The 23,611-nt window shown below is 45.6% G+C and overlaps 2 protein-coding genes across 2 annotated transcripts in view; both read left to right on the plus strand.

Moving 5' to 3' along the window:
* The first annotated feature begins 6,616 nt into the window (after positions 1-6,616).
* Positions 6,617-17,788, plus strand: LOC310743944 (cathepsin D-like). The gene is made up of 7 exons (XM_083574705.1): positions 6,617-6,911; positions 7,795-7,913; positions 8,401-8,600; positions 10,599-10,721; positions 15,212-15,356; positions 16,060-16,158; positions 16,769-17,788. The coding sequence occupies exons 2-7, from the start codon at positions 7,797-7,799 to the stop codon at positions 16,931-16,933; spliced, it is 849 nt and encodes a 282-aa protein (XP_083430831.1). The 5' UTR covers positions 6,617-6,911; positions 7,795-7,796; the 3' UTR covers positions 16,934-17,788.
* Positions 17,789-20,194: 2,406 nt separating this feature from the next.
* RAB3IP (RAB3A interacting protein) overlaps positions 20,195-23,611 on the plus strand; it is a 56,075-nt gene continuing 52,658 nt past the window's right edge. Inside the window, exon 1 of the mRNA XM_083574588.1 lies at positions 20,195-20,300. Within this exon, the coding sequence (XP_083430714.1) occupies positions 20,275-20,300 (26 nt within the window). The 5' untranslated portion in view covers positions 20,195-20,274. The remainder of the gene's footprint in view (positions 20,301-23,611) is intronic.

The following is a 23,611-nucleotide window of genomic DNA, read 5'->3' on the forward strand; positions in this document are numbered from 1 at the left end:
GCAGGATATCAAATCCAAACTCTTCTTCTTCTTCATGACCGACTCTGGGGTTGCGGTGCTCATCTCGCTTTATTGGCTGAGGGAGCCGGCGTACAGCTTCCGGGTCATGTGGCCAGCATGACTAAGCCACTTCTGGTGAACCAGAGCAGCACATGGAAACGCCGTTTACCTTCCTGCCAGAGCGGTACCTATTTATCTACTTGCACTTTGACATGCTTTCGAACTGCTAGGTTGGCAGGAGCAGGGACTGAACAATGGGAGCTCACCCCGTTGCGGGATTCGAACCGCCAACCTTCTGATCGGCAAGTCCTAGGCTCTGTGGTTTAACCCACAGCGCCACCCGCGTCCCTGGGGAGAGGTTAAATGAAATTAATTCAGTAACAGTTAATGAGAAAACCCAGCTGAAATAAGGAAAGGTCAATTTGCTTGTTATGGTGCTGAATCTTTCAGATGAGCCCATTTACCCTTCATCTTTCTATAGTGCTTTGAATTGCATAGGTTCACCTAGGAAGACCTGGGGACATGGTAAGACCTGGTTTATAATAACTTAGTCCACACTGAAAAAGACTCATTATTCTTAGGGCATGTGTGGTGAGACACAGCCAACCTCCTTACAACAGAGTCTACCAGAGGCAGACTTTCAAATTTCAATAGCGCCCTGCGCAACACAACTAAATTTGGCACCCCCATCCACATCTCTCAACTTTCACTATAAGTAATTGTTTCAGCCCCCCTACAGCGCCCTCTCACCAGTGCAGGTGAACCAGTTGTCCTTCCCTAAATCCACCTCTGTCACTGCTCCTTATTTGGACAGCGTTTGGGCAGGGCGATAGTGGCAAGGTTGGGGTGGGTTGGTTGCGCCAGTGGGAGCATCCCTGCAGATCCAGCACTCCTGTCAGTGCAACTGCACAGTCTGGCCCTTATTGGCACCTCAGCCCCGTTCAGGTAAGCAACCACACCAGCGTCAAGCTCTACCACATGCGCTGCTACTACCTGCCTCCATCACTCCCTTGTTTGAGTGTTCTAGTGCAGAGGTGGGGAACGTGTGGTCCCCTAGATGTCACTGAACTCCAACTCCCAGCATCCCTGGCTATTGGGGATGCTGGCTGGGGTTGATGGGAGTTGGAGTCCAACAGCATCCTGAGGGCCACCGGTTCCCCATCCATGTTGTAACAGATTGCAGTATTTACACAAATTGGCGGGTCCTTGTCCAGCACATTACAAATGTCCTGCCAAGCAACTGACCTGCAGTCATTGACTGACCCTGCAAACAGCTGGTTGTGATCCAGCAAAGTATATAAAAGAGATAGAGAGAAGAAAAGCCAGCTTTATTTCCACTTCCAGCTGAAGCCATGAGGGTTCTCTTAGCAGCTCTGGTTTATATTCCGTGCCTCACAGCTGTAGTAAGGTAAGGAAGCATTTCATATATTTTCAGTGTGTTCTTAGCAGTGGGCCCATGTTTCTGTAAAAAGGAGTCTTGTTAATTACTTTAGAAGCTTTTTTTATATATAAAAAAGAAACTGTTGGTGTTGGCATGCTATAGAAAGGCATTTGCTACAAGATGGTACTAGACTCAAACCCTGGGCAAAATTCATGGAAACATTTCCCCTGCAACAAGTCCCAATGATTGGAAGGCATAATACAACAATTTATGTTAATTTCAGTTCTTGGGAAGATGCTTTATTCAGGCTATTTATCTAGTCCAGTACTACACAGACTAGCAGTGGCTCATGTACCTCAAATAGGAATGGGGGAGAAACTTTATTCCATTGGCACTTAAAAGTGAGCTAACCAACTTTGTGTTTTCTGAAACAAGATGCGAACTGAAGAACAGCTATCCTCCAATATTCTCAGCCAGCTTTTTCAGTGCAGTTCTCCAGTCAAGTAATGTACATAAAAGCGCCTATACAATGGTAAAGGGTGCACATATTAGTGAAAATAACATATAAACATGTGTATATTGGTATGTGCATATAAAAATGTACACAGGAGAGATTTTCGCTAAAATGTTGGCAAATTTTCATGAGGATTTTTTTTTTAATCGCAAACTGATGCAGAAATGTGGAATTTAAGATTAGAAAACTGAGAGAAACCCAAAATGGACATGTTTGCCCATTCCAAGCCTCAACATCTACCATGTAATTTTATAACACTCTAAGGGCCGGATTCAACTCAACTGGTGCACTAGCAGAAGCCAGAGCAAAGACTTGCGATAGCTCAGAAGAGCTGTCCCTCCTCTTCTCCCCCTGCACTTCCTCAATTCATTTCGGAGGGTCGGGGAAACCCCAGAACAACACATGTGGGGAGGAGAAGGACGGTTGTTCCATCTGGCGGGCAGAAATGCTTGAAGAATTATCTTATTAGCTCTATGTTGATTTCTATCCTAAGCTAGGCAAAATTAACATGGTACATACCAGGGGAAAAATATTGATTACACCACCCTAGAAAAAACATACTAGTCCTAGTCCTAATTTCTGCTTTTCTGTGATTTTATTGTCCATTGTGTGCCACACAAAACATGCATTCATGTCATCCGCCCAGGATCCCTCTAACGCGATTTGAATCTATCAGAGGAAAACTCCGTAAAAGAGGAGAGCTGCATAAGCTTCTTGAAGACCGCCAACCTGACATTTTTGTTCAGAGGTACCCGCACTGTCTCCCTTCCGATATTAATTTGTCACAGGGACTTGCAACAGAAAGGCTCTATGATTACATGAATGTGAGTATGTCACTGCATAATAATGGGATGAAAGCTCATAGGACAGATGTTGCTCATTGATTGATTTATTTGAAGACTGATAACCTGCTCTTTCATGAAATAACAAGGCTCCTTCATAAAATAACAAGGCAGATTGCAACATATAAAATAGTCTATAAATGTCTATAAAAGAATGTCAGCAAACATCCATTGCTCAAAGTATATGTCCATCTGTCCCTTAGTAAAATTGCTGCACTTGGAATCCATTAAGCCAATATTTATAGAGCTGTTAGTAGCCCAGACCATACCAGAAACATTATTGTTGTATTGTAAAGTAAACCTAAATTAGATTGCAAATTTAAACCACCCGTTCACTCCCAGGACAATTAGGAATTAAAGCACATGCCTCAAATAAGCAACAATTGACTTTTTATGTTTTCTTAAAATATAATAGAGGCTCCATATGTAAATTCCTAATTCTAGGAAACATTTATTCCTCATAAACTGCAAAGAGAAGGAAGGTTGGGTTTATCATTTAACATACCATTGGCAATGTGGTGCCATCCAGATGTTGCTAGACTACTACTTCCATCATCCCTGACTGTTGACCACACTGCCTGGGGCTGGTGGGAGCTGTATTCCTCCGAAATCTGGGGGGGGGGCACCATGTTGACTCCCTCTGTGCTAACCATTTGAGCAGAATAGCTATCAGACTTCTTGTCTAAGGATTTGTGAATGGTTCTTGGTTTAATTCTGATCCTGTTTACTTGAGGAGGTGGCTGGACTTAGAGCAGGTCCTTCAAAGGGACTGTGCGAGAAAAGGAGGAGAAAGGGATCGTGAGGTAAATCCACTGGATGAGAGGTGTGGTAAAAACAGCTCTTTCCTCAAACTGCTGTAGAAAAGGAACACAACGAGATGGAAAACAGTTTCCTTTAACAGTTTCCTTGTGAGGCCACAAATGTTTTCGTTTTGTTTTAGCTATGTTTTGAGGTAGCCGTCAACAAAGGCGCTGCCTTGAGCCAAAGATTGGGGGGCCAGCAGTGCGGTGCGGTCCATGTGTGACATGCCAGTGAATTTTGTAACACGTGTTGTGTCATGTGTTGTGTGTGCATCGTTGGGAGAAGGCCTTGCCCAACACCACAGCTGCTCCTCTCTCACACTCAGGAGCAGGCTGCCTTTGATGCTGTGCCACACTTGGCTTGGTGGTTTGGCCTCCTCCACCCCCTCAATATTGGGGGCGCTGAGGCCCCTGCTAAGAAATATTGAAGGCGCTGATGACACCTCCACCCCTTAGAGTTGGCACACCTGGCCGTGAAGGTCTGTTAAAGCAAAAACAACCAGGAGTCTTGTGGCCCCACTATTATATATGCATGCATATGTGTGTGTATGTACAGTGGTATCTTGGGTTAAGAACTTAATTCGTTCTGGAGGTCCGTTCTTAACCTGAAACTGTTCTTAACCTGAAGCACCACTTTAGCTAATGGGGCCTCCCGCTGCCACCGTGCTGCTGCACAATTTCTGTTCTCATTTCTGGGTTAGCAGAGTCTGTAACCTGAAGCGTCTGTAATCCGAGGTACCACTGTATATGTATATAATATTGTTAATTGTCAATAGCAATAGAGGGACTTGCTCCTTTGCAGTTGCTGACCCATGTTGCTTCAAATGTGTCAACGAGGGCTGGGGAACCCGTGGCCCTTCATACATTCCAGAAATAAAAAGTTAAAGGTAAAGGACCCCTGGACGGTTAAGTCCAGTCAAAGGCGACTATGGGGTTGCAGCACTCATCTCACTTTCAGGCCGAGGGAGCCGGCGTTTGTCCACAGACACCTTTCTGGGTCATGCGGCTAGCACGACTAAACTGCTTCTGGTGCAACGGAAACTAGAGTGCATGGAAACGCTGTTTACCTTCCCGCCACATCTGTACTTATTTATCTACTTGCACTGGTATGCTTTCGAACTGCTAGGTTGGCAGAAGAAGGGACAGAGCAAAGGGAGCTCACCCTGTTGCAGGGATTCGAACCACCGACCTACTGATCGGCAAGCCCAAGAGGCTCAGTGGTTTAGACCACAGCGCCACCCGCTTCAGACATTCCTGGACTATAGCGCCCGTCATCCCTGCCCACTGGCTGTGCTGGCTGGAGCTGATGGAAACTGGAACCCAACCATGTGCCACAGGTTCCCCAGCCCTGCTGTAAACAAGGATCTTGGTTTGCTCAGGAAAGAGTGAAATTGCTCCAGGAACAGCACCATGGTAGCTTCTCCTATTTCGTTCTTTAAAATTTGCCGGGTCAAACAAATATGCAAAATATGCATTTCCAATTAAAGCAATGAAAATATAAATTAACAGTTAAAGCCTGTTCTCGGAATACAAGATCACATCACCTTCTGCAGCAGATGCCAGGAATGGGTTGTTTTTTTAAAAAAATACTAAAAATAGAACGTGAGACGAGGCTGTGCTGCTGCCAGGGGATGATATGGAAGTAGAAGGCTGATAAGCTTGTGGAGTTCATTGGTGGGCTGATCCTGTCTTGGCATCCAGGATTCTTTGCCTGGTTTCTAAATTCACTTGGATATTTAAGAAAGCAAAGCTTAATCAGGCTTGTTAAGAATTTCTGAATAAAACATTCCCTCCCCCAATTTGAACAACATCCTATGCAAGGTATGTCTCAGAGTTCTGTGCAGTAAGTCATTTAGAAACATAGCTGTGCCTTTAAGTGCAGGGTTTTGTTTTTAAAAGCAAAATTGCCTTGGTGGGTTCCCTAATACAAACGGGAATCCTAGCATTTCTCCAGTTTGTATAGAGAGAGAAAAAGCTCCTGTTGCTGGTGTGGGGATTGGGACCACAGCAGGAAAACAAGATTAAAGCCCTCTGGCACCACACTAAAATCCCAGTCCTGATTGGGACCCTATGCTGGCAATTCCTTTAAAAGACAAGCACCAAATTGGCAGGTTTGTGACTAACGTAACATGTGAAATCCCTCCCAGCAGAGGTGTGCCTGGCACCTTGATTAGATAGCTTCTGGTGAATGCTGAAGACATACCTCTTTACCTTGGCTTTTTGGGTGTATACCTTTCAGACCCACCTCTATTTTCAGTGTTTAGGCTTGGAGGGTCGTTACTTCTGCTTCTAAAATGGAACTACCTACCCAACGTTGTGTTCACCTGCTGGGCACTATCACCCACCTGAAGCTCCCCTAACCTTGTCTGTCAGGTGACTGAATACTGGACTGATGGGTTGTTTTCCCCATAGGCCCAGTACTATGGAGAGGTGAGTGTTGGCACTCCACCTCAGCGATTCACCGTGGTGTTTGACACCGGCTCCAGCGATTTTTGGGTCCCATCCGCTCGTTGCTACAGTAAAGCTTGCAGTAAGAAATATTTTGACATTTAATGGGTTTAAAGCAGCAGCAATCTCAAACATATTCCACCTTGTGTACCACAGAATTCTCCAGTCCCAAACTAAAATAATTTAAGGTTTGTTTCCATTCCACACACCCCAAAAGATGGGCGGGGTACAAATAATATATATAGAGAGAAATAATGGATTGGAGACAGGGAAAGGGAGATTTTAGATGGCTGATTGGGATGGAAGCAGCACAGAATTTTAGTCAGGGAGGGACATAAAAAGGTATGTAGGGCATTGATGTAATCAATTTCTGTCTTTTCTACCCCTCTGTGAGTTCCTGAGCTTTCACCAATTGCCCACTGTTAAGGAAAATTCCGGGTTGAGAGCCTACTCAACAGCCCAGCTCATTGGGGTATAAGTCCCCCGCGGGTCCATGCGGTCAGTAAAAGAAGGAAATTCCAGCCAAGCAATTTGGAGCAAATCAGCAGTCAGTAGACTTAGATCCTTTATTGTTGCGCAACAGGTTCAACAGCAGCGAGTGAACCCAGAACAGGGGGCAACATTGACTTTCCCACCATATCTCAGAATACAGTGCGCACAGCATCATCAATACATCATTGCTACATCACTAACATGTCACAAAAGGGGAGGGTTGCACAAGATTAGCATAGACAGATATATCAGGGCAACACCCAAGTATAAGATTAGCATAGGCAAACATATCTTAAGTACCCACCACCCAAAAGTACGATAGAACTTCCTTTGCATGTCTGGAGCCTGAAGCAAGTCTAGTGATGAGATTTGGCTTCCCTTGGAGAACAGTGAGCCCAGCAATTGTCACCTCTGGGAATTTCCTGGGGTAGGAGGTGTGTAAACATGTCTTCAAGCTTGGGGAGGTGGCAGGGGAAAGAGTCCTTTTTCCATGGGCAAAATGGTGTTGGAATGGAGGAACTTGGCAAAGGGGTTGATTTTACAGTGGTACCTCAGGTTAAGTACTTAATTCCTTCCGGTGGTCTGTACTTAACCTGAAACTGTTCTTAACCTGAAGCACCACATTAGCTAATGGGGCCTCCTGCTGCTGCTGCGCCGCCGGAGCACGATTTCTGTTCTCATCCTGAAGCAAAGTTCTTAACCTGAAGCAATATTTATGGGTTAGTGGAGTCTGTAACCTGAAGCGTATGTAACCTGAAGCGTATGTAACCTGAAGCGTATGTAACCTGAGGTACCACTGTATATGATTCATAAAGCTAGGTATCTTCCCTGAGCTGTCAAGTCAAAAGGATACATTCAGGCATAATATTTGTAACATTTAACAACTTCAAATATATGCCCCCCGCCCCTGTAATTTCCGTAACACCACACAATGCCAGTAGAAGGAACAGCCAAATTCGGTATCTGAGTGATCTCTTGCAGGCATGGAGGAGGTTCCAATGCATGCAAAGAGCTGCTTCTGTGTTGGCTTCCCCATTTGCTTTAGTCCCAATGGAAAGGATGCCTGCATGCATCTTCCCCACTTATCAGAGCGAAAGCGAAGCCTGCAGGTGTATTCACCTATTTTAACTCAAAGGACTCCAGCCCCAGGATGCCCGTTTCACATTTCCATGACATAGAAGATCCATACAGAAAATGCAGTGCTTTGCTTTTTAATTAATGCAATGCTTTGCTTTTATTATTTAATCAAAATTAGGCCTAAACTTGGGGGGAAATCATGTTTATAGCTGAGGTTACTAATGGCCTTTGTTTTTACAGGCATGCATAAAAGATTTGAGTCATTTATGTCATACTCCTATGCGCAAGTAGGGGAGCCGTTTTATTTACAATATGGGACTGGGAGTTTGATCGGCGTCACTGCCAAAGACACCGTCCAGGTGAGAGAAGCTCTTCGAGGGTTCTGTATTTCGTTGGGTTCTTGGCAGTACACGTGAGGGCATGGATAATTTGGGACATGTCTTTTATAATAATTCAGCTGATGTTCAAAATGCATTGTTAAGGAAATCCAGTCCATGTTTTGTGTGTTCCAGTTCACCAAAGTCTCTTTGAAGGTAAGGGAACACTAACCACACAACTATCATATAAAGTAACTTTATATGCAGATGATATAGCATTAATACTATCATTGTTTCTCATCTTTGCCAGAACTGGAGAAAGTTACTGGCATATATGGTTCAATATCAGGTTGTGTGATAAGCTTTTTCCATCAGATGCAAGGAAACTTAGGCCCAAACTATAGAATTTTGTGACATAAACCAAACCTGAAAAGGTTCAAGAAAGAAATTGCTTTGAACTGAATAACCTGAACTATAATGTGGTTACATGTTTTTCATATTGTTTCTCTTTGGCAAATCAATGAACCAGTTCAGCAACCTTTCCATTGAGGCTCAAGACTTTGGAGAGTCTGTCTATGAGCCTGACCTGACCTTTACCTTTGCACACTTCGATGGGGTGCTGGGCTTGGGATATCCATCGTTGTCAGTGCTGCATGGACTTCCAGTATTCGACAATATGCTGAGGCAACAATTGATAGAGGAACCTGTATTTTCCTTCATCTTGAACAGGTCAGTGTTTGAGAGTGAAAAGATAGGATGGCGCAAACCAGCCTTTCCACAGAATGGTTTCTGGTGAAATATTCACGTTGTTGTTGTTGTCTCGAGAGACAATAGAGTGTGCCTTCTGGGGTAAATCAAACCACTGTGATAGCAACACTGAAGTAACTTCCCTGGGACATAAGCCTGGGCTTTGTGTATGAGAGTCCTTGGCTGCCTAGACAAGACCACCATCCCTCTGGCTTCGTTGATGTGGTCCAAAGGAAAGCAGAGCAACACTCTTGGCACCAGCTTGGCTGCAGGAGTTGCCAGAAAGAGGAGCGCAAGGTGCCATCCAATCATCTTAGGGACTTCACTCCAGATTTGTGGAGGGTTTACTCAGTGCTTTTTTTTTCTAAAAGAAATGTTTAGAGGTACTCTCATTTTGACTCAAGAACACCACCATTTTATAGTTCAAATTGGGGGAAATAAATACAGTAAATGGACAAAAGTACAAAGATTCACAACATGTTTAGGGTACCCCTGCATACCCCCAGAAAAAAGCACTGAGTATATATATATTTATTTATGCAGTTATTGTGAGATTTCTGGTACAGTGGTACCTCGGGTTAAGAACTTAATTCATTCTGGAGGTCCGTTCTTAACCTGAAACTGTTCTTAACCTGAGGTACCACTTTAGCTAATGGGGCCTCCCGCTGCCGCCGCACAATTTCTGTTCTCATCCTGAAGTAAAGTTCTTAACCCGAGGTACTATTTCTGGGTTAGTGGAGTCTGTAAACTGAAGTGTCTGTAACCTGAAGCATCTCAAGTAAATAGAAATTTAAAAAATCCAAAAGCAGTTAAAAACAAAAAGAACAGCTGATACATTTTAAACAAAACTGAAACAATACAAAATAGACACTCATAACAAAGGTCTATTTATCCAGCTGGGAAAGCCTGTTGGAACAAAAATGTCTCCAATTGTTTCTAGAAAGTGCAGATAGTGGGCACTTATCATATCTCAGCAGGAATGCTATTCTGCAGAACCAGGGAAACCACACTGAAATTCCTGCTGGGAGTTGCTGAGATCTTTGGAACTTGCATGAGAAACTTTCCTGCAGACCACAGAAATCTTCTGGATATGTAAGGGATAAGGCTATCCCTCAAGTAACCTGGTTCTGTATATGTTATTACCAAAACCTTGAACCTGTCCTGGTAGCAGATTTCTGTTTCCTCTTTTTGTTAGAAAATGAACGTATTCATATTTGAGCTTTTAAAGAACTCCAATCAGGGCTGTAATTTCTAATGAACTTCTATTATTATTACTATTATTATTAATAGTAATAATAATAATAAATTTTATTTATATCCCGCCCTCCCCAGCCGAAGCTGGGCTCAGGGCGGCTAACAACAATCAAAATAATCCAACATTCTAAAAACATTCATTATAAAATTAATTAAAATCAAATTATTATTATTATTATTATTATTATTATTATTAATTTATTTAATCAATTTATACACTGCCCTATACCCGGAGGTCTCAGGGCAGTTCACAAACAAAACCACAACATATAAAATCAAACCAAGCACAATAACCCCCCCAAAATGTCATTTAACTCTATTTGAGTTGCTTTTCAGATTTGGATTTGATAGTTCTGAAGTATTAAATACTGTTTTTGTATTCTGGCTATTCTCTTGTCATGGTTTGACTATGGCTGCACACATACCATACATTTAAACCATGGCTTTCCCCGGAGAATCATGGGAACGACAGGTTACCCCTCACAGAGCTACAATCTTCACCACCCTTATCAAACTCCTGTTCCCAGGCTTATTTGAGGAAAGTCATGTGCTTTAAGTATGCTTTGAATGTATGGTATGTTAGCAGCCTAGGACACTTGCAGCTTCCAAGACAATCACAAATATCTGAGAAGGCTGAACTGGTTTACACCCTCATTCAACTTCATGTCAAACCACAACTGTGTTTATGCTTGCCTATTCAATAATAGTTTTTCTTTCTTCTTTTAGAGGAGGCAACACTGAGAACGGGGGTGAGTTGATATTTGGAGGCATTGACCATTCTCTCTACAAAGGGTCCATTCACTGGGTTCCAGTCACTGAGCAAAAGTATTGGAAAATTCATATGGACAAGTAAGTTTGAAAAATAAATTAACCAGAAACCTTTGGAGTGGCAATGTAGAAAGGAAAGCATCTTCGGATCAAATAACACAAAAGAGTGAGGTACGGGGGGGGTGTTTGTTGTATTTGGACCAAAGCCCTTGTAGAATGTGATTTATGGAGCAAAAAATGTACAGACTCCATTCTAAGCAATTGCTTTGGGAGAAAAGCACTTGCTCTCACCTTTCAATGTTTTTAACCAATGAGCCAACTCACAGCTTTGATTGTTGGGTACTATAGAGAAATAGTAGAATCATGCATGTCCTAGAGAGGACCTTTAAAACTAACCAGGAAGTTCCTTCTCCAGAAAATGGCTGGCAGCAATTCAGCAGGTTAAACCCTGGCTATTATGGAAATACAATTATGGTGGAAAGTTCACCTGAGGACATTATGCCTGTCAGGCAAACTTATTACTTGTGTGTGTGTTATGTACTGAGTTGAATAGGATCCAAACTGCAGCAGTCTGATTGGTCCTAGAACAATAGGATCCAAAAGGCAGCAGTCTGATTGGTCCTAGAACAATAGGATTCAGAATGCAGCAGTCTGATTGGTCCTAGCACAATGCAGCAGTATGATTGGTTGGCAGGAACCACCCAATCATGCTCCAGATAAAAGTGAATCCACAACCTGATTGGCTTACAGTAGAATTCCGGAATTAGCCAATCATGTGCAGCCCATTGTGTAAATAATGTATATAAAGCAGATACTTTGAAGGGACATTCATTCATTCCTCCTCACCACTATGAGCTGAATAAAGAGCATGAAATCACTTTGCGACTCTGAGTATATTTCACTGGCGACGAGGATGGGATCCCGCTGAGCTGACTGCCACACACAGCACTGCAGCACCGCCACCTGCTGCACCGCTGCCTCGCACCGTGTATCCAGGCTTCAGCTCCGGGACACAAGGAACTCAGAATGGCAACCGACAGCAGCTTCTCGCCGTTCAACCCAGCATCTGGAGACTGGGAAGCGTACGCCTCCCGTTTCACCTTCCTCCTAGAAGCCAAGGGGCCAATCGTCACACCCGTCAAGCCTAATGGTTCGGTCCGCATCTGCGCAGACTACAAATGTACCATAAACAAGGCCCTCACGGCCCATGCATACCCAGTGCCAGTGGTCAGCCATGTCCTTGCCACCCTGGCTGGGTCGAAAATTTTTGGCAAGCTGGACCTGGCCCAAGCATATCAACAGCTGCCAGTAGATGAGGCCACAGCAGAGGCACAGACGATTGTGACGCACAGAGGAGCGTTCAGGGTAAAGCGGCTGCAATTCAGTGTCAGCGTGGCACCAGGCATATTCCAGAATCTAATGGACTCTCTCCTTAAAGGGATTCCTGGCGTCACCCCCTTCTTCGATGATGTGCTGATTGCCGGGCCCACACCCGAGGAGTTTGAGGACCGCCTCCGCACCGTTCTGCACCGTTTCCAGACGGCGGGTCTCAAGGTGAAGCGGGAAAGATGTCTACTAGGAGTGCCTCAGGTGGACTTTCTGGGATTTATGGTGGACGCAGAAGGGGTCCACCCGACTGGGGACAAGGTACGGGCCATTTGTGATGCCCCAGCGCCCAAGAGCAAGACTGAACTTCAGGCCTTCTTGGGACTATTGAACTTTTACCATTCCTTCCTTCACCACAAGGCGGCGGTAGCGGAGCCCCTACACAGACTCCTGGACAAGCGGGCCCCTTGGGTGTGGGGCCAGCGCCAGGAGGCCGCATTCCAGGCAGTCAAGGACTTGCTAGTCTCAAACTCGGTCTTGGCACACTTCAACGAGAGGCTGCCGGTGGTGCTAGCATGCGACGCCTCGCCCTATGGCATTGGCGCTGTCCTGGGACACCAACTCCCGGATGGAAGAGAGGTACCGGTGGCATACTTTTCCCAGACACTCAACGCAACCGAGCGGAACTACTCGCAAATCGACAAGGAGGGTCTGGCAATCGTGACGGGAGTAAAAAATTCAATGATTTCTTATACGGGTGGCCCTTCACCGTGGTGACTGACCACAAGCTGTTGCTTGGCTTGTTTGCCCCCGAAAAGCAGACCCCCCAAGTGCTGTCTCCTCGCGTCCTCAGGTGGTCAATTTTCCTTGCCAGCTACCAGTATGCACTGATTGACCGCCCTGGGAAGGCGATGGGCCATGCGGATGCCCTCAGCAGGCTACCACTACTGGAAACAGGCCCCGACCCAGCACCTGCACAAGAGGTTATGAGCCTGGAGCTGCTTCCCGACCGCCCCATTCAGGCACAAGAAGTTGCACACCATTCCAAGAAAGATAGGGTCATCTCCCGGGTCCTGGACTGGGTGTGGAGGGGATGGCCCAGCAGCAGCCCTGGGCCAGAATTCGCTGGCTACACAATCCGCAAACATGAACTGTCGGCCCACAAGGGGTGCCTGTTATGGGGAAGCAGGGTCGTTGTTCCCCAGCCCCTCCGCAAACGGGTCCTCACAGCCCTACACGAGACACACCCAGGGGTAGTAAGAATGAAGGCCCTTGCCAGGAGTTATGTGTGGTGGCCGGGGATCGACGGAGAGATAGAGGCCTGGGTCAAACACTGCCAGGCCTGCCAAGAATCCCGCCCAGATCCCCCAAGGGCCCCAGTCTAGTCCTGGGAGTCCGCCCGAGCACCATGGTCACGCCTGCATGTGGACTTCGCTGGCCCCTTTCAGCGGAAAACATTCTTCATAGTGGTGGACTCCTACACCAAATGGCTAGAAGTCGCACTGGTACCGTCCACTTCTACGTCTGCAGCCATCCGGGTACTACGCAGGCTGTTTGCAACCCACAGGCTCCCTGACACTCTCGTCTGCATTTACGTCAGGGACTGCATTTACGTCAGGAGAATTCCAAACCTTCACAGCGCAGAACGCCATCCGTCACATCCGTTCGGCGCCATTCCACCCTGCCACCAATGGCCAAGCAGAACGCATGGTGCGGACCACCAAGGACACCCTTCGCCGCATGACGCAAGGGGATTGGGAGTACCACCTTGCCACATTCCTTCTAGCACAGCACAGCACCCCCAGCTCAACGACTGGCCGGAGCCCCGCTGAACTACTAATGGGTCGGCGCCTTGCAATCAGATTGGACCGCCTTCACCCCGATAGAGCTCAGGATGAGGTAGTGGTGGGGGAAGGCAGGAACCCCCGGACCTTCGAGGCCCAGGACCCAGTGTACGCAAAGAATTTTGGGGCAGGCCCTGCATGGGTACCCGCCACAGTCACCAGGGTCACTGGCCCCGTGTCGTACGAGGTGCTAACAGATGGGGGGCAATGCTGGCGCCGCCACTGCGACCAGATACGGCGACGATTCCCGGGAGAAAACCAGGAGGAGGAGGACGACAGGTCAGAGGAGTCCCAAGGGAACAGTGGGGCAGTGAGGCCCATAGAGCAGCAGGGGCAAGCAGGAGAGGCAGAATCAGTAAATACAGAGAGGACCCGTGAGGCCGAAAGGACACCGGAACCAGAACCACGACTGAGCGAGCCGGTTGCACCAGACCAAACAGCCCCATCACAGCCAGCATCCTTGGAACACGAGCCAGAACCTGAACCCCGGACCAGGGAACACCCCAGGCCGCAACGCACACGTAGGCTGCCGGTGTACCTTGAGGACTATGAATGCGACCTCCCGGGCAGGACTGGAACTTAGAGGGGAGGGCTGTTATGTACTGAGTTGAATAGGATCTAAACTGTAGCAGTCTGATTGGTCCTAGAACAATAGGATCCAAAAGGCAGCAGTCTGATTGGTCCTAGAACAATAGGATTCAGAATGCAGCAGTCTGATTGGTCCTAGCACAATGCAGCAGTATGATTGGTTGGCAGGAACCACCCAATCATGCTCCAGATAAAAGTGAATCCACAACCTGATTGGCTTACAGTAGAATTCCGGAATTAGCCAATCACGTGCAGCCCATTGTGTAAATAATGTATATAAAGCAGATACTTTGAAGGGACATTCATTCATTCCCCCTCACCACTATGAGCTGAATAAAGAGCATGAAATCACTTTGCGACTCTGAGTATATTTCAGTGTTGCTCCTGATTATTTTTGTGAGGGTTTCCTCCACCCCCTTGCAAAACAGTCTGAATACAAATATATTTTACAGCTAATTTTATGCAAATATTGTGCCAGTATTTGCAGGGTGTGGGGATGACCCAACCTACATGCCATATACCAGGCCCAGAAAATCTCTTTGGAGCTCCTGGTATTTGGAGCCCAGCAAAATCTAGACGCCACAGTTCCCCCAGAACTGTTTTAAGCTATTCAAAATTAGAACTAGTTTGATAATATAGAGGCAAATTTTAATATCTATCAGAAGATAATTTTGCTGAAATGATTTTAAAAGGTTATGTTTTAACTGATTGCTGACCTTTGCATGCTTTCCTCATCTCTATTTCCCCGCATGCTTGTAACCTGATTCAATCAAGAGTATTCATGTTTGTTGTTTTCTCCCCTTAAAAATACAGCGTGAAAATCCAGGGACAGATAGCGGCATGCAAAGATGGCTGTGCAGCCATTGTAGACTCGGGCACCTCTCTCATTACTGGCCCACCCTCAGAAATAATACGACTGCAACAAAAAATCGGAGCCCACCCAGCACCGCATGGCGAGGTAAACAGAATGTTTGGGGCAGCAGAGCCCCAAAGAAAATCCAGAGCTGTTGATATGATGGTGGTCCAGGACATATTGTTTTGAGTTGTGGGGAAAAAAGAATCAAAGGTCAAAATAAGGGGGAAGTTTTGGGCAAGGCTAGAAATATACCGTATCTTTTGCTCTATAAGACTCACTTTTTCCCTCCTAAAAAGTAAGGGGAAATGTGTGTGCATCTTATGGAGTGAATGCAGGCTGCGCAGCTATCCCAGAAGCCAGAACAGTAAGAGGGATTGCTGCTTTCACTGCGCAGCGATCCCTCTTGCTGTTCTGGCTTCTGATATTCAGGATAATTTTTTTCTTGTTTTCCTCCTCCAAAAACTAGGTGCATCTTGTGGTCTGGTGCGTTTTATAGAGTGGAAAATACAGTACTTCGCTGAAATTTGAGAGAAATAGGAAGTTACGTTTGTCTACTCTCATGTTATGGGCAAAAGCAACAAAGATTCTGGTGTTACCTTGCCTCATCCACACCATACATTTAAAGCAGCCTTCTACCACTTTAAGAGTTGCGGCTTCCCCCAAAGAATTATGAGAACTGTAGTTTGTCAAAGGTCTCCTAGCTGCCAGCTCTCCCCACGTACCAACACCAATAGGTCACTTTCGCTGTTTATGTGAATGACAATAAGAACCCCAGTTCAAGTGGAGGAATTCATTTCTGTTACAGTTTATTGTAGACTGCAGAAGACTCTCCAGCCTGCCTCCCATAACCTTTACCATCGGGCAGAGAGAATACACAATAACTTCAAAGCAGTATATAATCAAGGTACGTATCTGAATTCTCACGGTTGCTGTCTTCTGATACAAGAGCTGTGTGGAGTGTTTGTGGGCTGAGTGTTGATATGGAATGTGGGTTTTTAGCTGATGGGCGTAAGAAGTCTTTCAAGAGCCTCCCTAGCAGCTGGCATTCAGAGGAGCACTTAACAGTGGGTGCCCACTGCCTTCTCGCCACTTTCCCCTGTACAAACATCCCTGTACCCTTTGGCCCAAAGGGTGTGGAAAATTGTCAGAGGAAGGGCATGTGTTTTGCAGAGGCCAAAAGGCTCATGAAACGAAAGCATGTTGGTTTTGGTTCAATCCAGGGACGGCATGGCTCATTTCACCACTTAAGGTGAAATGGGAAATGGCAGGTTTACTCTGCTGCTGCTCCCACTGCCACATGTCATGCTGCATCTGAAGCTGGTGGAGAAGTGGCGGCCCCACCAGCATTGATTTTGGGCAAGATTGCACTGATTTTGAGTGACATCTCACCCCAAATCACGTGAGATCTGCGCTCTCTGCCTCACCCTGCCTAATAGCTCTGGTTCAAACAGCTCTGGTTCAAACGCTAGTGGAAAAGCATCACCCAAACAGAAGTGTTTGTTTTTCTGTGACAGCAAACCAGTGGAGGAGAAGCTTTTTGCCTCAGTGGCTTTCAGGCTCTGGATCTCGGCCCCCGCAACAAACCGATGTGGATTCTGGGAGACGTATTTATGTCAGCTTTCTATTGCGTCTTTGATCGCGGGAATAACAGAGTTGGATTTGCACACAAAGCAAAATAGCACAAGTAATGGGAAATGCTTTGACAGCGGTTTGCATCCCGCCAGTAAACTTGCCCTAGGTGCAATGAGTCCAACTGATTTGGACAAGGAGGGGCGGGGGGAAGAGGCAGTGTTAAAGAAGACTTGGAAATTCTTTGATCAACTTGGAAGTGAATCAGTGTTTTTTTTCTCTATGTGGGAATAGGAAAGCAGTCGTAGGTTGCAACCCTGTAGCCACTTACAGTGGTACCTTGGTTCTCGAATGGCTTAGTTGTTAAACAAATCGGCTCCCGAACGCTGAAAACCCAGAAGTAAGTGTTCCAGTTTTTGAATGTTTTTCAGAAGCTGAATGTTTGACACGGCTTCTGCTTGAGTGCAGGAAGCTCCTGCAGCCAATTGGAAGCCGCACCCTGGTTTTCGAACTGTTTCAGGAGTTGAGTGGACTTCCGGAACAGATTAAGTTTGAGAACCAAGGTACCACTGTACTTGCGAATAAACCCCATTAAACTCGGGGCTAAAAATGCATGGAATTGTATTTTAAATCTCTGGACTAGAATTTTTCTCAAGGAGCTGAAGGCGAAGCAGGAGGTGAGGCTGTCTCAGGGATGGTGGCCCTCCCAGAGCAGCCCCACTTTTCAAAGAATGGTATGTGCATCATTGTTCTCACCTACCGTGCTCTTCCAATGGCACATTTCTTAGTGGAGGGAATTGGATACCAGACTAATACGAAAGGGAAGAACCCAAATTATTCACTGCAAACTGGATTTCCCCTTCTTCTGAGCAGTAGTTATGGAAAGAGGAGTCTTGGCTTCTCAGAGTTTGTGTTGCATTATAGGTAGGCAGTGATAATAATAAAAAATTCCTTTGACTGTGCAATCCTATGCACGGTTTACTCGGAAGTAAGGATGGAAGGATCTGTCCTTTTCAGTTCTCCCAGTTTCTCAGTTTCCGAACCTTAAATCAAGTTCTTCCCATTTCTGTGGCAATTTGTGAATTTTTTTTTAAAAAATCCTCATGAAAATTCATCCTCATTTTTAGTGCAGGTTTCTCCAAATAAACATATTTTTGTATGTTCCAACTAATGTACACATTTTTGCAAGCATTTCCCCTAAATATAGGTGTTTTCATATGTTATTTTCACTGTTGTATCCACACATTTCCATAACACGTTCATTATTGTGTAAACATTATTTGGTTGGAGAACTGCACCGCAAAGTTTGGCCGAGTCTGAATTTTGTAGGATATCTGTGTTTTGGTTCTCGTATTGCTTTGGCAAGTGCAAATTTAATAGATAAGGCTTTAAATGTGTACTGAATCAAGGTTCTCCTCCATCGCTACTCAGAAGTCAACAAATTCCAGTGGGGCTTATTGCCATGTAAGTGTGCATGGTCCAATGAATGGGATTTACAGGTTAAACTTATGCAGAGCTGCGCTGTAAGTCTGGAATTTGTCACTTGCACAGTGGAAAGGAGAGAACTCCAGGCAATTTGGTTTTTAAATCTCAACTACAGATGCTGAAATCGCTTAAAGCAATTTAAACTTTACTTCTGGCAACTGTGTCAACATGTCACATTTTAGATCCTGCTTTGGCCATCTCTCCTACACAAAAATATTTTACAAAGGCTGAATACTAATCAAATGGTGTTTAAACAGATACTTTAAAAGGCTGCATTTTTCACTAATGCCCACAGGGCTAGATTTGTTAAATCTGGTTTTAGAATCAGATGTATGGATGAATTAAAGTTGATCAAGAAAATGCCCTTTGGGGTTGTCCTGTTTTCACTTTATTTGACCATTTTGTTTTCATTTGCAAATGACTTCACTCTGTTTGTGTCCTCTTGCGGATTTATGCTGTGGGAAAAGTGAATGGAGGACATTAACTCTGTCATACAAAGAAATTTCTCTGTTGTTGTGAGGCATAAAAGGGGGAAAATCCAAATGTAATGGTGTGGAAATCTCCAAAGTGTTTGCTGCCGACTTTGATTTATACCTCTTCCTTTCATTGCATTCTCCTAATTTGACTGGAGATATTTGGTGGAGACAAACAGCATATTTAAATCTGAAGGAATCCTGTTATTATAAACAGGACAGTTCTTACTTCAGCCAGAAGGATAAACACCCTAAATGTAGCTTCACGGATCCTGTGAGAACTCCTCTTTTAGTTGATATTCCTGTGTGCAGATTCAAACATCATTGTTTCATCTGCCCCACTACCCCCACATGCCGTTTGCATTCAGATACAGATGCAGGTGGCGCTGTGGTCTAAACCACTAAGCCTCTTGGGCTTGCCGATCGGAAGGTCGGTGGTTCGAATCCCCGCGATGAGGTGAGCTTCCATTGCTCTGTTCCAGCTCCTGCCAACCTAGCAGTTCGAAAGCACGCCAGTGGAAGTAGATAAATAGGTACCGCTGCAGCGGCAAGGTAGATGGTGTTTCCGTGTGCTCTGGTTTCCATCACGGTGTCCCGTTGCTCCAGAAGTGGTTTAGTCATGCTGGCCACATGACCCGGAAAGCTAACTGTGGACAAACGCCAGCTCCCTCGGCCTGAAAGCGAGATGAGCACCACAACCCCATAGTCGCTTTTGACAGGACTTAACCGTCCAGAAGTCCTTTACCTTTACTTATATTACAGACAGTGGTAGAAGGACCAAGGAGATTTTAACGGCCCGACTCTCTTTGGGACTGTCTCTTTCACCTCTGTGCCTCCCTGCAGCTTTTTCTCCTGTCTCTGACTGCTCAGCCTCTTCCTCCTCCCCCTGCCTCATGGATGGCACAGAACCCCACAAATCACCGGTCCTTTATCCTGGATCATCTTCCTGCCCCCCTGCCTCCTTTGCCCGCACTTTGGACTCTCTAACCTGTTAATGACACCAGGCCGTTACCAATGTTTCATTCCTGTCAGTTTGTTAATTTGTACCCTGTTGGTTTATCATCTACACTGGTTATTTTCACTTTAGTTTTATTGTTTCTTTATTTTTTATTTAAAAAACCCATTCTTTCAATGGGCAGTCTCTGGCCCCACCCACTCTTGGCACTCAGCCCCTGGAATAGTCACTATAAGGGGATGCAGCCATTGGGCTGGATTCTGCCTTGGGTATCGAAATGTCTTCTCTGGTACCAGTGCAGATAAAGGCTGCTGAACCGCACCCACCATTGTGAGGTCTTGCTGAGGTCACGATGATGCTTCCACAGCTACTGCCATTGGCTGTGGACTGCCTGTGATGTCACAAAATCAATAATGCTGCTGGGTGGATATAAAGGAGGTTCATCCCCTTCTTCCTAGCAGAACGCAGTTGGCAACTGCTGTGACGTTCAACCCTCAGGTGGTCCACATGGCAGACGGAAGGAGGTAATCGCCCAGCCATGGGATGCTGTGGAGCAGCAAGAAGGCAAGTTCATATGCTGAGTGGAATTGAGGCTTGAAGGGACTTGATTTCCATGGTTGGTAATAATAATAATAATAATAATAATAATAATAATAATAATAATAATTCTTACACCCCCACTCATCTGACTGGGTTGCCCCAGCCACTCTGGGCGACTTCCAACAAAAATACAGAGGGAAAGAAAGAGGGTGGATGGGGGGGGGGAGAGAAACCTCAGACTTTAAAAGCTTCCCTGTGTCTCTCAACGGCACCAGCCATATTAAGAGTGTTCAGGCTGTTGTGGGGGAAATTAGACTTCTGCTTCAAACAGTGAGATGGGGGGTGCGGTGCATCAAAGGGAGCTGCAAAATGGGGAAGGAGGGAAGGACATCTGGGGGGCATAAGAGGGGAAGGACAATAGTTGTGACACTGTTTGTCAAGCCCTAATTTCTCTGACTGACTGTGTGCCTGAAAAGTCGCTTGATGCACACGCACAGAGATAGAGTGTGGAAGCGGCCACAGCGGCCATATTCACTTCATACATACAGTTCCCTGTCATGAGGGATTTTATCGTTAACCCATTCTGGGGAATGTAGCTATCTGAGGGGAATATGGAGTGTCTCCTAGCAACTCCCAGCTCCCATAACAAACTACAGCTCCCAGAATTCTTTGTGGAAAGCATTTAAAGTGGTATCAGAGGGCTTTAAACATATTATAAAGTGAATGTGGTCTAGAACTGGTGTACATCCTGAGGAGAATGCCACTGCAGCTAGAGCTGGGAAAAAAGAGATAAGGGGAATACTGACTGCTTTGCTATCCACGCGACGTGCGGGGGGTGGGGGGCAAGCTACACCGCAAAGCTTAGGCTTAGATTATGATGGAGCAGCTGCTGTTTCTGCTGTTCTTCACACTGTGGACCACCAGCATGGAGCTCTCAGGCCACTGGTGATCCATGAGCCAGTTTGGGAACCTCTTGATATATGCAACTGTGTTGATAGGCAACTTTCTCTATTTGCTCCAAAGTAAGATAATGTAACTCTTGTAGTGCTAATCATTAGGACTATTTTTGGCTCCTAACTTTTCTTTTAAAAAAATAATTCTTATTCGATTTTACAAGTATAGAACTATAACAATACAAATTACATATCCATATTTAGAGATATTTCCCAAATCTCTAGACTTCCCACCTTCCCCTCCATGGGTCCTATTGTCCACCTTCTCAACTGCATATTATTTCATAGTCCACATTTTATATCTCTCCATATCAACCTTAGTATTTGCTACATACAAGTGTTATTAGAATCCTGCTAATGTTTTCATCTGCTTATAGTGGTCTCCTAGATCATTTCCCCCCATTCTTTTGGTCTTCTTGGTTCCTGAGCTTTCCAGTCAATTGGCTCCTAAATTTTCTATAATTGTTGAGCTAGCTATTGAAAACCTGAGTACAATTTTACTAACAACAAGAAAGAAAAGTTTTGAAAGGCGTTAGTTATGAAAAGGACAATTCAAGAGAAACAAAGCCATTGTAATGATATCCCACCTCAAACACTCATAATATTTGCACAAGCGTACGCTGTTTTTCGAAAATTCCTGCGTGTTTTTGAACCGGTTTTCTTTTCCGTTGAAGAAGGCCGCTGAAATAGTTGTGTGGCACTTTCTAATTGAAAACATCACCAGAAATGTCACACTAATTAAGAAGGCCTGATAGAAACTGATGATCCGACGCTGGTGTCAGAACTGTGAGGGGCTTATTTTGCAAAATGCCAAACCTGCCAGAGTGTTAGCGAACAAAGACAACTCATTTTTACTTGTTCACAGTTTGAAGGGGAAAGGATGGATCTTAAGGCAACAGGGAAAGTAATGGTTGTTTCAAAGCCTGCCACATTTTACCTTTTGTGAACAGCGCTGCCTTTGAGTGACTATAGTGCAATATCCCATCCATGCAATATAGTCAGTGCTGAATAAATAAAGCGGGAAGGGGTGGAACTGTAACAATCTCTGCAACTGAGTGAAGGAGCGTGTCTGGATCCCATGTTACAGGAGCAAGAACAAATTTATTACGGCAGGGGAAACATCACATAGAAAGGGGAGATTATCCTTTTGCATTGCTGCCACAGGCAAATAGAGATCAAGGGAAAGGCTATGCACAGATTCACCAGGCTTCCCCATTGCAGACATTTCTCCAACGTGGCATGGAGGTGGACCTGGCAGTGGTGGTGGGGCAGGGCCAATGGGAAGCAATGCCATGCCCTCTTCATGCAATCTTAACAAGAGCCTGCTAGATCAGGATGATGGCTCCTCCAGCCCAGCGTCCTGCTCTACAGTGGCCAAGCAGATACCCCAATGGGAAACCCGCTAGCAGGACCTAAGCACAAGAGCTCCATCTGCTCCTGCAGTTTCCAGCAGCTGGTATTCCGAAGCAATACTGGCTCTTAACTGTGGAAGGAGAGTGAGACCATCATGGCTAGTAGCTCTATGGGATTAAGCAACAATTAACCACGGAGGATAAGGCTAGTGAGTCAGGTGTGCGTGCAGGAGCCAGGCCCTGTGACCAATAGGACTTTGCAGGACTGGGGCCTTCCTAAGTTTGTTCTGAAGAGGCAAGGCGTGGCCACACAGGTGAGGCCGATTGGTAACTCACAGCACCTGGTGGCAAGAGCTGGGAAGGGATAGAAGGTCAGCATTTCCCTTCAGCTCTTTGCCACAGCAACACGCTTCCTGCCTTGCTGCGTTTGGCTTCTTGCTTTCTGATACTTGAACCTCAGCTTCTTGACTCCCTCCTTCTTGATCCTCGGACCTTTGACTTCTTGACTCCTTGCTTCCTGACCCTCAGACCCTTGGCTTCTTGACTCCAGCTCTCTGACCCTCGGACTCTTGGCTGCTGACCTGGCTTCTGGACCCCTGTTCCTGCTCCTACCCCACCATCTTGCCCCCAGTCTTGACATCCCCTGCCGGGACTTTGATCGCCTGTGAACCAGACCTTGACATAGTGACTGATGGGAACTTCTATGAGCTTATTTCTTTTCTACCTATTAAGTAGCAAAACAGGCTAGAAATGATACGGAATGAAATGCACCAGTAAAATGTCAACCAGTTGCCAGAATGGACAGGGCTCAGAGGAGGAATCTTCACCCTTCTCCAGTCACAATGTCCCAGTAATGGGCAGAAATATGCCTGCTGAATGTTGCCGCTGCCTTCTTATCTGTGGCTCTTAAAGAAGCTCCAACACCAGTTGAGATACAGGCAGCCCCCTGTTTATGCGAAGGTTATGTTCCAAGGCAACACACACATCGGTGAAATCGTGCATAACTGAAACCCACTGAAAAAAGCCTGCA

This window comes from Podarcis filfolensis, assembly GCF_964270895.1.
Source record: "Podarcis filfolensis genome assembly, chromosome: 10".
Taxonomy (NCBI): Eukaryota; Metazoa; Chordata; class Lepidosauria; order Squamata; family Lacertidae; genus Podarcis; species Podarcis filfolensis.